This window comes from Armigeres subalbatus, chromosome 1, assembly GCF_024139115.2.
Source record: "Armigeres subalbatus isolate Guangzhou_Male chromosome 1, GZ_Asu_2, whole genome shotgun sequence".
NCBI lineage: Eukaryota > Metazoa > Arthropoda > Insecta > Diptera > Culicidae > Armigeres > Armigeres subalbatus.
The window spans coordinates 97,385,159-97,400,181 of NC_085139.1; the positions used below are offsets into that span (position 1 = coordinate 97,385,159).

Sequence of the window (15,023 nt, forward strand, 5' to 3'; positions counted from 1 at the left end):
CAAAGTACAAATTATTGGGTTATTGGCCCAAAGCCCAAGGTGAACTCTGGCTTCATCTTTGAATGTGTAATATCAGCGAGACTTACCCTCAGACAGCCGCTGTTGTAAACCGCCGATTCCAGAGCTATTCGCGAGATGAACACACCATCGGATCGATCCGCTCCATTACCTTCCCGAATGTACAGTCCCAGAGTTTGGCCAGGTCGTTTGACAATTTCCACCAGCTGTAATGGATCCGAAACGAAATAAATGAATGATTTTTTTCCCACGCTTCGAAGTAGTGAAAAATCTTACCTGCACCGTGTGCCGAGCGTCGGCCTTATTGAGAAACTTTTGCCCGGCTTCGACCGCCTGTCGACTTCCCATGCAACGGGGTTCCAGAATTCGCACTATCATTTCACCACGTCTTTCCACAGCCTGTGAACAAGGGAAAAAATAAATTAGAAAAATGGTTCACATAAAAATTAAGAGTAGGTGTAAATTTATTGTACATGAGCAAAGTAGCCTAACTTTGGGTGTTACAACAGGAAATGATTTGATGATTTGAAAATAAATGAAGACTTATCATTACTTTTGAAATTTAGATACTAATACAAATTTCCATAAAATTCATTCAAGCCATGAGAAACCAAAACCGGACTGATTGTATGGTAGAGTTAATCCCCGTCTTTACCTAAACTCAATTCAAACAATTAAATCTTCTTGCCAGATATCAGCAGTTCACCGTAAAACCCCCAACATCCACTCGACAAACTTCCCCATAGCCTTTGCGGGAGCCATTATGTATTCAAACATCATCGGCCGTGTTTCCACATCATCCTCGAAATGTTAATTACTCCATGACCTCACCATCCATCCGGTCGTCAATGGCATCAGTCTACCGGCACTCAAGCGTTTGTTGAAGCAGCAGGGATTTATTTATACTTTCCCAACTTTACGTAAACGAAAATCGTCTTTTCCGTAAAGTAGAGGACCACTCAATAGTTACGTGAGACGGGTTTCAGATCCCGGAGATGTTTGTTCATAATACATATTATTTTATTTAACTTTTTAGGTATGGTGTATAAACTGAGGCTGAAAAAAAAATCTTTGCTAAAAAATTAGCACGTAATTTGTGGACTTCGCCGTGAGAGTGCCTCTTAGCAGAATCATCACGTTGTCAACGCTCAGTTGTCGAGGGGCGAACATTTCCTCAGAGCTTTGCCATCGTCGACGGTTTTCTTTGTAATCCTACTTGATACAAACAACGATCAACGTCAGAAAAGTTTTGTGCCAAGTGGATCGATGCGATGTCAGTAGAATGCCATTCTTCTTTCGGAAGTCTTACCGGTCAACCCACGCTCGGTCTAGGACCGAACTGTAATGGGACCTATGATGCCGGTTTAAGGATCACGTTCACTGCATCAGAGTCAGATATGGTTGAATGTCTTAGAACAGCATAATTTGATTTCGTCATTTCAGTTGGTGCGTGATGACACGGAGTGCCAAAACTAACAAATGGTTGTATTATTCTGACTTGGCTTGGAGATTGCTTCTGACAATTCGAATATTCGAAAGCGAACTAGATTTCCATCAATAAGGTTAGTTCGAAGTTGTAAATTGTATATTCTTCTTAATTTGCATGCTGAATGCAATTAGTTTCCATTAGTTCAGCGGTCTTTAGTGCAATGAAGATCAGAGGTCTAGACTCTAGAGATGCGATCCTAGGTTCCACCCAAATTAGTGTAGTAGCGAACGCAGGGGTGGCCTTAAGCAATCATTCTTTCCAGTACTCCCTTCCACATGTGCGGTGCCGACGAAAAGTTCCCTTGCACTGTCTTTGGGTATAGGCCAATGCGCTGCCTAACTCCTACTTAACCATACGTATTTTGACAGACAACTACATGAAAACTTTTTTAACCCCGAGATTTAAAGTCGAGTTACAGTTTCCAGGCAAACGTGGTGATACTGTTATGTCAAAAAAAAAAGATGATTTACAACCCAAACATTTCCAAAACTGAAACAAACTGTCGATGTTGCTCTGTAACAGGTCAAACGCGAAGTGCTTCTTAAAGAGCATTCTCATACTTTGCAAGGTAAGAAGGCTCACGAGTTAATGTTAGCTTTCAGTAAATTTAACATGTCGGCCAAAACTATATCATGATTTTAATACAATATAAAAACACGTGGTAATAAATTGAAGTTAATAAGTTTCACATCGTTCCTCTACCCATCGTCTGTTGTAAACTACCAAAAGTGGGTCATTTAATATTCCATAGCATCATCTCGGACAACAATGAACGCTCCCGCATAATTTATGAATGAGCCTTCCAGCTCCATCGAATTTGATGATTGAAGAAAAAATTCGATTGATTCACCTTGCTGATGATATAAGCTTTCTTAAATTTCTTCAATTCTGTCATTTCTGTAGCTGAATTGAATCTGAATCAGGCAATTTATCGATGATTGGTTATTGACTATGTTTATTTTGACACATGTTTCGTGCATACAAGAAATCATAGCCTCTCAGTTGCACGCGAAAGCATAGAAACATAGTTTCACCTGCGTTGTCTCGCCGAGGTCGATTCCAAACCGACCTGGTGAAAGTTTAATCGATGACAGAGCGCACAGCGAGACAGTGAGACGACCTTTGTCAATGCGCGGGTGGTGCTGTCAAACACGTGCTTTCACGAGCTTGAACTCTGACCTCTCTGCTTGCAGATTTGTTTATCCAACCATCCGCCCACCGCATACGTTTGACTGTGACTGTGGAGCGTTTCGGTTGTTTTTTTGTGCAGTCCCAGAGTTCTCTAATCGAAATTGACTGTCTTTCAGTTTTGCTTTCAATTTAGTTGATGATGCAAATTCTAATTCAGTGAAACCTTGGCCAGGTTACATCTTTTGCTTGGTTCATCGGAATGTGATTTGTCAAGTTTTTTCGCAAGTTTTGTTCTACTATTTTTGAAAGGGTTTTTCAAAAACAAATATTCTGAATTTATGGAACAAAATTCTTTGATATTTGAAGAATCCTAAACAGCCCTGAAAATAATATTACAAAGCCAATGTCGCCACTTTCTTTATATTTTTATTTATACGACATAATTAAGTTGTGTTTCAGTTGCTGCAACCAATTCGGTCAGAAATAGGCTAAACTGGGGCAGTATGCACCCCCGGGGCAAAACGACTCTTTGGCATTTTTGAGTACATTTACGGCAGTTATTCCAGAGTATTTACTACAGCGCATGTAGCTCGGTTCTCGAATTACCAATCCAGGAGTAAACATCGCTTAAAATGCCAAAAGGTCGTTTTTCCCCGAGGGTGCATATTACCCCAGTTACCCCTATTCCACTCTAGATAAGCATTCTTAAGACCGCCAGATGTTGTGATCCCCTTTTCACCTTCCCAGCTGACCTTATTGAAATCAGTAGTTGAGGTTGAGAAAGGGGCTTAGAACCCGGGTTGAGGTTCCCGGGTTACCCGGTCAGGGGTTGGGTACTTGGGGAGAATCCAAGGAGAGCCCGAACGTCTCGATTCGTGGGTCCGAGAATACCCTCGGGATGCCCATGGAGCCGTTTGGATTAGATGTTCCTGTATAAGCCCTCATCTTTAAGGAAACAGATGAGGGCAATGATGCTGGCTGGATCACCCGAAAGTGCGTCCCTGATATTGGCAGGTATCCCATAAGTATCTTTCGGCACCTGAAATTTGGGGCATCGACATGTTCCACAGTGTTGTGAACCCAGTTAACGTCGCAAATTATCCGGAAGGGGCCCCTGCTGAAATTGTGTGAGAGCCGCGTGTGTCCGGTTTGGAGTCGAGAGAGGATTTGCTAGTCCTTTAGGCTGCTTAGGTCCGTCCAAGCCGACATGGTGGAAGCTCTTCAGGACATTTCCCAGTAGTCTCGCACTGTCTGTCTAATCCAGGGACATTTCCCACAGGGACGGTTAACGTAAATCACCGGCCTTGATATCAAACTCCGTCGAGGTAATCGGCCGTACTCCGCAGTGCAGTGCCCCAAGCAAAGGTTGTATTCGCGAGCATGTTTTTTTGGATGCCTTGGATCCAGGGGTGTTGATGTGTTTCGCTCTGAAGTGCGAAGATAACACTAGCAGAGTCGGATAGGACGAGGACGGGATTCCTGGACGAGTAGGTGGCAGCGATGAAAGCCTGCAGCTGCTTCGGCCGAGAAAATGGTACAGATGTCCGGGATACTGTCCGAGATAGCCATGTTCGTCCCAGTGACCCTGATGCCAACTCCACGACCTGAAATAGACCCATCCGTATACGTGATGTGTGCGAAATTGTTGAATTCTTTGTTTAATAGCTCGACCACCGACCTTCTGAATTGTCATCCCTTCGGAAATTATGAGCTATGGAGCTGGTAATGTAGGCTTTAGAGATTCTCAGCTCCTCGCTCCTTGACAGTTGACTCGCTCTACTGGAGGGAGACCGACGTCGCACATCACGGGAAGGGTCCGGACTGTTTCGATAAGGAGAGCGATCCTGTATTCTCCGGAAGTTACGGTGGCGAATGAGGTGGCTTTGTGGAAAATGGCTGCTTGCACATGATTGCTAAATGACAAGATGCCTTCCTCGGCACAGACATAGTCAGCTGGTGTAGAGGGGAGCAACCCGGAAGCAGCTCTAACGTATGAGTTGAAGGTCGGCGATAGAGTTTCAATAAGGAAACGGTACGATAAGGGCGATACAGGTAAGTTCCAAGTCGTAGCGTAGGCGACTATAAAGTATAGCTTGCCCGATCATTAACCGGAGCATCCTGTTATTGATTCGGTTCGGTTTGGAAAGCATCCAAGTTGATGACGAGCTCGCTTGATGACTTCTTCTTCACGCTTCAACATATTGTACAACTTTGACTCCGCCCCCAGGAAATTTGGTACGGTCGGAGTGAAGTCAGACCGTCTGTGGGCAAGTTGTACTGTCAAACAGTCGTACAACTTGCCCACAGACAGCCCGACATTGCTCCAATCGAACCAAATTTCCTGGGGGCGGGGTCAAAGATGCACAACAATTTGACTACGTTCCACCATTGGCGTGTACTTGCGCAGGGGGCTTGAATCTTCCCAGACCTAGTTTGACATTACCCAGATTTCTAGACCAACATTTGCTATATATGTGGACGAATAATCAGAAGGAATAAATTTTGGCTGTTACGCCCTTTTCAAATGTTGGTCTAGATTTGCTGTATCTGTCAAAAATGTCAACCAGTCCAGTAAACAGTAACAGATTTATATCAGAACTGGTTATTCTGTTACAGCAATTTTTAATAACATAGGCTGTTAGAACACATATATCATTAGTAGTTAAAATAGCAAAAAATGTAACAAAATTTCATCTAGTTTTAACAAAAACGATGATAAATATGTTTCCAATTAAACAAAAATAAAATATTATGTATTACATGAAAAGTGATGAGAATGTAGTGAACTCTCTCTTATTCGATATTGAAGCGACTATCGAGTTAGGGAGGTATCGAGATAGGGGACAAATTTATATTTGGTCGAATACCGTTTGGCCGAGTAGTTAAAATTTGTTTCTTTATTGAGTGAAGTGAGAAGTGAGATATTGTAACCGTTCGCGAATTATTCTTGAGGTTATTAAAAGCACGATGGCACTCTTAAAGGGAGACCACCGGTCGTGTCTTTATTTGCCCGACTCTTACCGGCCCTTTACCTCTGGGGACCCTCGAACGGTCGCTGGCTCCAAAATTACTTACACCTAGAATACTCCATTTTTCCCCACCTTATACACTCAAGCTAGCTTCTTCGAATCACCATGAAACATTTATTCTGCCATTCGGGTTGTACGATTTTTTTAGGTACGGAATGGGAAATAGAGCTACACCCAGGTTTTTTTTTTACGCGGTTGGAATTCATTAATTTCTCGGTTAACCTAAACTTTTACAGCTTTTGAAATACCCCCTGAATTTTCTTTGATTTTTTGTGATTTTTTCATGGAGTCAACTCATTGTTTCATTGACGCTGAAGGTCTTAAACGACTAAAACCAAACCGTGTAAAAAAAACCTGGGTGTATATCATGGCCATGAAACAATAAAAGTGAGAAGTGATAGTTGCGAAGTGAGAAGTAGGATGTGAATAGTGACACAAACAGAAGCAAGATGTTATAAATAAGATATGACATTACTATGTCTGAAACTTGATTATGCATATGTACAACATGTGATAGATTTAGTTCGGAAAAGGTATTGGAGGGTAACCGCCCCTTCGGTGGGGTTTGATCCCACGACCCCAGTTCGCATGACAGGTGCTTTCCCTACTAAGCTACGAAGGACCTCCGTCGTCCACCGCAGCTTAGCGGGTACTGATGAAACCAAATTCCCAGCACCAGGAAAGCACCTGTCATGCGAACTGGGGTCGTGGGATCAAACCCCACCGAAGGGGCGGTTACCCTCCAATACCTTTTCCGAACTAAATCTATCACATGTTGTACATATGCATAATCAAGTTTCAGACATAGTAATTAATTTCCACTCGGGTGGCTTAATACCCGGCATATAGGCAATTAACTTTGAATGTACTGAAGATATGATAATTGGGACGTGAGAAGCGAGATGTTGAGTAAGTTGAGTGGAGAGATATAATACAGAAAGAAGAAGGAAGAAGGAAGAAGAAGAGAAAAAAGAAAGAGGAATAATCTCGTTTCTTACTTCTCGTTCCCCGGCCTTCACTTCTCACTTCTTTCTACTTCTTTTCACAACTTAATTCTCATTCCTTGTTTCTCACTACTTCTTTCTTCTCTTTTCGTACATCTTGCTTCTCACCTCCCTCTTCCCACTAGTTTCTTCTCACTCCACACTTCTCACTTCGCAAATCTGTCTTCTCACTTCGCAATTCTCACTTCTCATTTTTCACTTTTCACTTCTCCCTTGCCAATCATAATTTCTTATATCCCATATCTGATTTCTCATTTCTCACTGATCACTTTCCACTTAGAATATCTCAATTTTAACTTCTCACTTCTCTCTTCTCATTTCTCATTTCTCATTTCTCACTACTCACTTTTCACCTATTACTTGGCACTTCTCACTTCTCATTTCTCTCTTCACACTTTTCTCTTTTCACATAACACCTCAAATTTCTCACATTTCACTTCTCTCCAGGGAATCAATATTCGAGCACCGCCTAACAATATACCCTTTGTCGTCAACAGAGTTTGTTACTGACAAACGCACTTAGCGACAAACCTTTATCAGAACCCGAACACAATATGACAAGAATCATTTGCCTTGCATGCTCTAATATTTCCGAGAATACGATGCTAATTTTGTAATCATTGTTCGATTCTCGGATATTTCCATAACAGCAGAAACTATGATAGCATAAAACCGAATAGCGGGATGAAAAGTTAACAACAAGATTGTCTACTTTTTTGTTGCTGACAAATTTTTTCGGATCTTTGTCATTATTATCTCCGACAAAAACAAAGCGTTGTCGTTGGTTCTCTTTTGTCGCTTGTTTCGCAAGCGCATTCCAGAAAAATTGATTCCCTGCTTCTCTCTATTTATTTCTCACTTCTCATTTTCACTTCTCACTTCTCCCTTCTCACTTACAACTTCTTATATCTCACTTCTGACTTCTCATTTCTCACTTTTCACTTTCAACTTCTAACTTTTCACTTCTCACTTATTACTTTTCACTTCGCACTTCGAATTTTTCACTACTAACATCTCACTTCTCCCTTCTCACTTATAACTTCTTATATCTCACTACTGACTTCTCATTTTTCACTTATCACTTTTCACTTCTAACTTCTAGCTTTGCACTACTCATTACTCACTTCGCACTTCAAATTTTTCACTTCTTATTTCTCACTTCCCACGACTCACTTATTACTTCTCACTTCTCACTTTTTATTTTTCACTTCTTGATCATGGGTTCGATTCACAGCCCCTCCACCAAACCCTCGTCAGTCGCCGGATCCGCGGCCCATACGGTGGCGTTTGGGGTACGTGCCTTACCGTCACGGCTGCCTGATGACGACTGACAACTTGTTCTTCTCGGAGGCATTCCTCCAACTTTACCCGGATTAAATGGCAACCGAACAATGCAACGATCATTGGATACTCGACATGGACAAACGGACACAATGGACTCACGACAAGATGAACTGGCAACGACAACAATAACGAATAATGGATACAAGGTGCAAGATTCTGCGTCGAATGAAACTTGTTGCGAGTAAATCAGCTAAGAGTAAGTGCCTAAAAAGTGTGTGAGCATTTCTCTTGTTAAAAAATATATTTTGGCCATAACTCTGAAGCCCATAGTCTGATTAGGCCAGTTTTCAATACGAAACAATGGAACAAGATTTCGCGTCGAATGCAACTTGTTATTCCAGGAAAACGCTTACATAAAAAAATAGTTTTAAATCCCCTTACTTGATTTTGAATCTTACTGTCTTACTGTCTTGGTACAGTGATCACCACGTCACTATCCAAGCCGTTCCTGGGTGGACGTTAGGCAGAATAACAGCGATTTCAACAATGTTTGTTCTCTCATATGGCCCTCTGCTAATCTTCAGTTTCTATTCATTTCACACTTGCCGCTCGCTTGCGGTGTCAATCGAATCTGTATCTTCATTACTTTCATCTACTCCCTTTCGCTTTGAGTAGTATAATTATCACCGAAAAAAGCCAATAAATTAATTTCGATATTATTTGATTTTGACAAACACCTAATTTTGGAGGATCAAATTCAATATTGTTTCAATCCGGGCAAAAACTTACTTTCAAAGAGGGAATTACATCCACCATTGCCTTACCCCGGACCAACGCCCGTAATTAAATTTACCAACCATATTCCAAGAAAACGCCTACTTCCAAAGGACGAATCACATATAGGGGAAGGTGGGGAGACTTGATCCCCGGGGAGACTTGATCACCTCCTGTTTTATCGAGAACTAAAGTAGTGTTGTTGGGGTGTATTTTTTAGTATAGATCCTCTAGACAAATGACCTTTATGTGGTACGTTATTTTTTGGATTGACAACCTTATTTATTATGCAGGGCGGTTTGTATGTTTCGACCCTCCCAAAAAAAATTGTTTTGGCCACGCAAAATTTGAACAACTTTTCCTAACAATGATCAAATTCATTCGTTTTTCACAGCACAAACCCATAAATATATTAAATGAACTGTACTGATAAAAATGTCAAAATTCCATCAAAGTTTTAGGTTATTTGGATTTGACGTTATTGTCCCAATATGGGGACATTTGATCCCCATTTGTCACCCATACAACAATTTGGCGAAAAAAAAATATAAATCTGTTCTCAAGCTTCTAATTTTTTGTAGATTTAGTAGGAAAAAATATGTATTGCGTGGATATCATAGAAAGGAAATCAAGTCTCCCCAAATTTTAGAATTGCATATGCTGTCGAATTCAGTAACAAAAATCGTTCATGTATACGCACAGCAATTCGAAAATTCCGCGTATTTTGAAGGTAAAATATTTTAAAAATCTGAGGGCACCTTTCTATTTCCCCCGGGGCAATTTCTCCCGAATATTTTAAAAATCGATTTTTGACAGCACTCCAAAAAATCGATTGTGTATCAAAAACTACAATAATTTAAGGACTGTCATACGGCAGTAAATTGCGTATGTTTATTTATTTTTGGCTGTTATACATCGGAAATCAGTAAAGGGGATGTCGTCTAATTCGATTGGAACCTCTACACGTAAGAAGGAACACCGCTAGGGTAATGTTCGTTGCAGATTTATAGCAAAGTCATTTGGATTGCACAGCCGCTTTGGGTCAAGTTAACGCGGTTCCACGAGCGTTGCGCAGCAATCTTCTCCAGCGTTTACCATTCCGGAGTACGAATTATAGTATGCATGATGCTATAACAGTATTGCAAAGGATGTTTAATCGAGTGGAAGCTTTGTTTGATTTCAACATCTCTCGACAAACTCTACGACGACGCTTTTCCAAATTCATATATGATTATTCTGTATGTATTTTATTATTTTTATGATAAGTGATCAGATTATTATTTGGGCTTATATAGCCTGTTAATGTATTTATAAATAAAGAATAAAGAATAAAGTCTCCCCAGTCTCCCCTACCATTGCCGTATTCTGAACAAACTTCTATTTTCATAAAAGCAATCACTTTTAATTTTGAAGAAGATATCAAATCCCACATTGCATTTTTGCGGGCAACCGCCCACTTTTAAAGAAGGGATTACTTTCATCATTGCCTTGATCCGGACAAACGCCTACTTTTAAAGATAAGGAATCACATCCACCATTGGCCTAATCCGGGCAAATGCCTACTTTTCAAGAAGTGATCACATCCACCCTTGCCTTAATCCGAGCAAGCGCCTAGTTTTAATGAAGGGATCACAACCACCATTGCCTTAATCCGGTTGAGCACCTATTTCTAAAGAAGGGGTCACATCCACCGTCGCATCCACCATTGCCTAAATCTGGGCGAGCAACTACTTTTTTAAGAAGGGGTAATATCCACCATTGCCATAACCGGCCAAACGCTCACTTTTGAAGAAGGGATCACATTCACCATTGCCTTAATCTGGACAAACGCCTACTTTTAAAGATAAGGAATCACAACCACCATTGCTCAAATCTGGGCGAGTAACAACTTTTTAAGAAGGCCGGGCAAGTGCCTACTTTTCAATCCCAATTTCAATTCATGCAAGTGATCACATCCACCCTTGGCTTAATCCGAGCAAGCGCCTAGTTTCGATGAAGAGCTCACATCCACCATCGCCTTATGCCGAGCGAACGCCTTAATTTAAAGAAGAGATCACATCCACAATTGTCGTAATCCGAGCAAGCGCCTACTTTTAAAGAAGGGATCACATCCACCATTGCCTAATTCTGGGCGAGCAACTACTGATTAAGAAGGGGTAATATCCACACTTGCCTTAATCCGAGCAAACGCCTACTTTAAAAAAAAAGATTGCATCCACTATTTCTTTAATCCGAGCAAGCGCTCCATACTCGGCCAATGCATGCTTTTTCGAAAGGATTGTGTATTTTATTATGTTATATTCACTATTCCAGGTCAAACAAACAAAAATTATACCATGTGTCCGTTATGCCAAATGACCCTCACTTTTGTCGCTGTAGTCAATTATGCCAAATGTCCGTTATGCCAAATGATCTTTATGCCAAATGACCCGCTCCCTTAATAACGTTAAAGATTGGTGAGTAAACCGTGTTAATCGGTCAACCCGTTCGTGAAATGATTCTAATTGAGGATTTCCAGTTTGCAAACTTACTCAATTTGCCCGATTTTCCAAAATTAATCGATACGCCCATTTTTCCCAATGTACCAAAATTACACGATTTGTTCTATTAGAATATTTTTTTAATTCAACCCTTCTGTCAATTTCTTTACCAATTTATCATAATTTGGCCAAATAATACTATTTAGTCAACATTGGCCCAATATATTCAGTTCTTCAAAAAATGTTGCTCAATAATCTCATTTTGCTTTACAGCAGCATCTTGCCCAGTAACATACTCTAGAGGCGTCTTATTCGAACTTCTTTTCAAGTATTCTCACTCTCGACCGCTTTAGTGCTTTCAGGCTTCTCTTTACCTGCTCTGTGTGAATTTCTACAACATATTTACTTTTACTAAATTCATGAAAAGTGCATAATCATCAACATCGATGTGTTCGATCCAGATTAGTGTTCAAAAATCCATTACAAGTGACGGTTTGAGTATTTGAAATCAGACACTGTAAATTGATTTTGTTGAATAAGACCTCCAAAAGAGCGACTAATTCCTTGTAAAAAATATGCTTTTGGAGGCGATAAGCAAAAACCTTCTCTTTTACTATGCTAGTGCTTTCATACAATTATGCAAAAGCTTCATTACGTGAGACCAAATGATGTTATTGATATGATAGAACATGGCTCAACGAATTGGGTCAACTTTAGAATAGATTATGGCATTCCTACAAGCAAGATAACGATGGTGATAATGACGATCAAAGACGTTCCCCATCCCTTCCAGGTCCACACCCAAGGAAGAGTTTAGCATTTCCAATTTCCGCCCCACAGAAGAAAAGCACTTGTGCTGCATTAAGCAAACATTGTTCCACATCTAATTCCAGTCCCTCTCTCAACTGGAGGGTGCCTCATCATCATGATGCCGAAGGTCCGGCGGACACAGTGCGGAGGTTGTTCCTCGGTTTTGCTTTAATCATGGCGAAAATTTAATTAATTCCACCGACCTGCTGCACCGCACAGCCTCTGCCCTGGGTGCCGGTCCCAACTTGCGCAAATATCCGTCCCTTGCAGGCCGGGAATCTGTTTGTGCTTTCTGGGCATACACTTGGCTTCCAAGAATTCCGCCTTTACCCCGGTGTAGAACGGATTTAAGGATGACGCGGCTGCATACCTTCTTGGAAGTAAAGCATTTTTGAATCAAATTTTCTTAGGTAGCCAACCGGTTGATGTAATCAGTGTGTTCGAGTGTTTAATGAAAAAGCATTCTATGCAAGTATTATCCATTTGGATATCTGTCTAAAAAAATCAGATTTTTTGTTATGTGAAGCCTTTTTTCTGTAGGCAACGATGGAGAAAGCTAATGTAGAATAAATTAATGTGGATTGAACCTTGAGTAGGGTTTTTGGGTTGTTAGCAAAAATATACCCAATACGATACTAGTTTGCAATAATTGAAAATGGCAAACAACAATAGTATTGCTGAATATTTGACTTTAATCTGTATAACGTGACATGGTTTTGTCACATGCAAAGTCACTTTATCAAAAGTTTGCGGAAATAATTATGGCAATAATTACATGTGACTATTTTAAATTGAATTCGCAAACGACAAAGCTGCGTTTTTGCAACATAGCAAGCCCGAACTTACCTCCAGCGCTGCCGCCGTACTGGGGTCGTGGTCGTTTTCCACCGCTTCGATCTGCCGAAAGATCTCCGAACTGATGCCGGACACCTTCCGGAAGTCGCCCTGTAGTAATACTGGTTCCTTGTTGGCACCGCTGCCACCGCCGCCGCCACCGGGACCGGGTCCCCCCATGCCGCGCTGTTCACCACCCTGCTGCAGTTGGCCGTACTGATTGCGCTGCTGCATGATGCCCTGGCCGGGCTGCTGCTGCTGTTGGTGCGAGGGCATTGGGCCGGGCGGCGCACGGCCCGGACTTGCGGTGAGGTCAGGCACTGATCTTCCATTTTCCTGTGGGTTTGAAAGAGAGGATACGATTCATTAGTTTTTGATTTTACGTTTAAGATGTATGGCATCAACATTTACGAATTTATTAAACTCTCGGTCCGAGAATCGTCATAGACGGCATATGTCCTAAATTTGGTCGACGCGTTTTGTCGTTCAGGAAAATTATCTGGAATTTCTCGGTGAAATCCTTATCTATTTTAACGAAAAATTCATGTGAATTTCCATGGAAAACAGATAGCGTTTTCAAATTTCAAGTGGATTGCTTGCTAATCAAAAATTATAATCAAATAATTTATTAAATAATAATCATTATACTGGTATGCAGAGTAAGTGCCTTTTGCTTCAAGTTACGATCAAAATCGTCTGACTTACGATCAAGACCTATTTCAAGGGGTGATCACGAAATGCTAAAAGATGATTTCTGCTTTGTCTATGAGGAAATGGATTTTGACTAAACACACTTTACATTTGTTTACAATTCAACAGTTCAAGTATAAAATCAAAGTCAATTACTTATGTACTTTGATATGCAAATGGCCGGAATTTGTCCCTTGATATGTTACAGTTCTATACATAAAAACTGTTACAGCTTTTTTTTCGATATTTTGAATTTAAACTAACGTTTGAAAGTGACAACTCCTTAGGTTGGTGACATAATTTCCACTACAATTATAGGTAGCTATGCCACTGAACAATCTACAATATTGAATTCAATCGTAGCTGAGAACTCTTAACGTACATTAGGAGATGGAGACGCATGGTACATTGTTCTGTTGTTTTGTTTTTAAAGAAATGTAAAACTTGTTTTTTCAACGATAGGTACACTCTTTGGATTCCATATAAGATTTGGATTAATCAATTTTCAAAGTAAAGATGACAAGCAGATTCGTCAAAAAGAAGGCATGGTATTTTATTAAACTGTCGTTGCACGAAACCGTCGCCAGAAGCCAGACAACCCAGTCGATTGTCTGCCATGCAATGGCAGGCCATTCAACCGAACCGCTAAAAATTTGTGTACCAGCAAAAGCCATGACAAGCTTTTCCCAAGATCTTCACGCCATATACTGCCGCCAACATCAATTTGCATGCAAAAATATGAACTGTCGTTTGGTCGTCGTTGTTGTTAAATAATTTTGATCTTCTGCATCTTTGCTTTCCTTTATACACAGTTTTCCGAGCGCCCATCAAAATCTATAACATAAGTCGGCGGTTAGTAAACATGGCGGAACCTGTGAGCTTCACTGTGCAGTCACTGCACATTGAGTAAATAACAGAAGATAGGTATTTAAAACTTACTTGTCATACATTTAAAACTATTTTTATTTCAAGGTAAACATCATTCTACCTTCAGTACAGAACAAAACAAACAATAGGCTCTGAAGACAAAAATATTTTTTGTTCATATCGCTTATAATCAATACAATGCCAGCACAATCATATCAGTTCATACCATCGGGAGAAACTGGTCATCCAATGCTTTAGGGGAGAAGGGGGTAAGCCCGGCCTTTTAAGCATTTGATTCATTTAAACATGTTTAATATGAGGAACTTATTAACATGATGGGAAGCTTTAATTTATGTAATCAACATACAGAATCTTTCTTTAGGTCATTATCTTTCGGGGAGTTATTTGGCCGAAACCCATTCGGCCAGCCATTTGGCCGAATGCATCTAGGCCGAACAGACCATTAGGACGAAGCCCATCTGGCTGAAAGGGTTGTTTGGCCGAAAGGGTCGTTTGGTCGAAAGGCTCGTTTGGCCGAATGGGTCGTTTGGCCGAATAGGTCATTTTGCCAAAAGGGTCATTTGGCCGAAAGGGTCGTTTGGCCGAATGGGTC

General features: G+C 40.8%; 1 protein-coding gene across 1 annotated transcript in view; it reads right to left on the bottom strand.

The window, feature by feature from the left end:
- The window catches only part of LOC134203412 (rho GTPase-activating protein 100F), a 230,238-nt gene that overhangs the window by 42,313 nt on the left and 172,902 nt on the right, over positions 1-15,023 (bottom strand). Inside the window, exons 3-5 of the mRNA XM_062678289.1 lie at positions 12,866-13,189; positions 295-417; positions 87-224 (exon numbers count right to left, since the gene is read on the bottom strand). Of these exons, the coding sequence (XP_062534273.1) occupies positions 87-224; positions 295-417; positions 12,866-13,189 (585 nt within the window). The remainder of the gene's footprint in view (positions 1-86; positions 225-294; positions 418-12,865; positions 13,190-15,023) is intronic.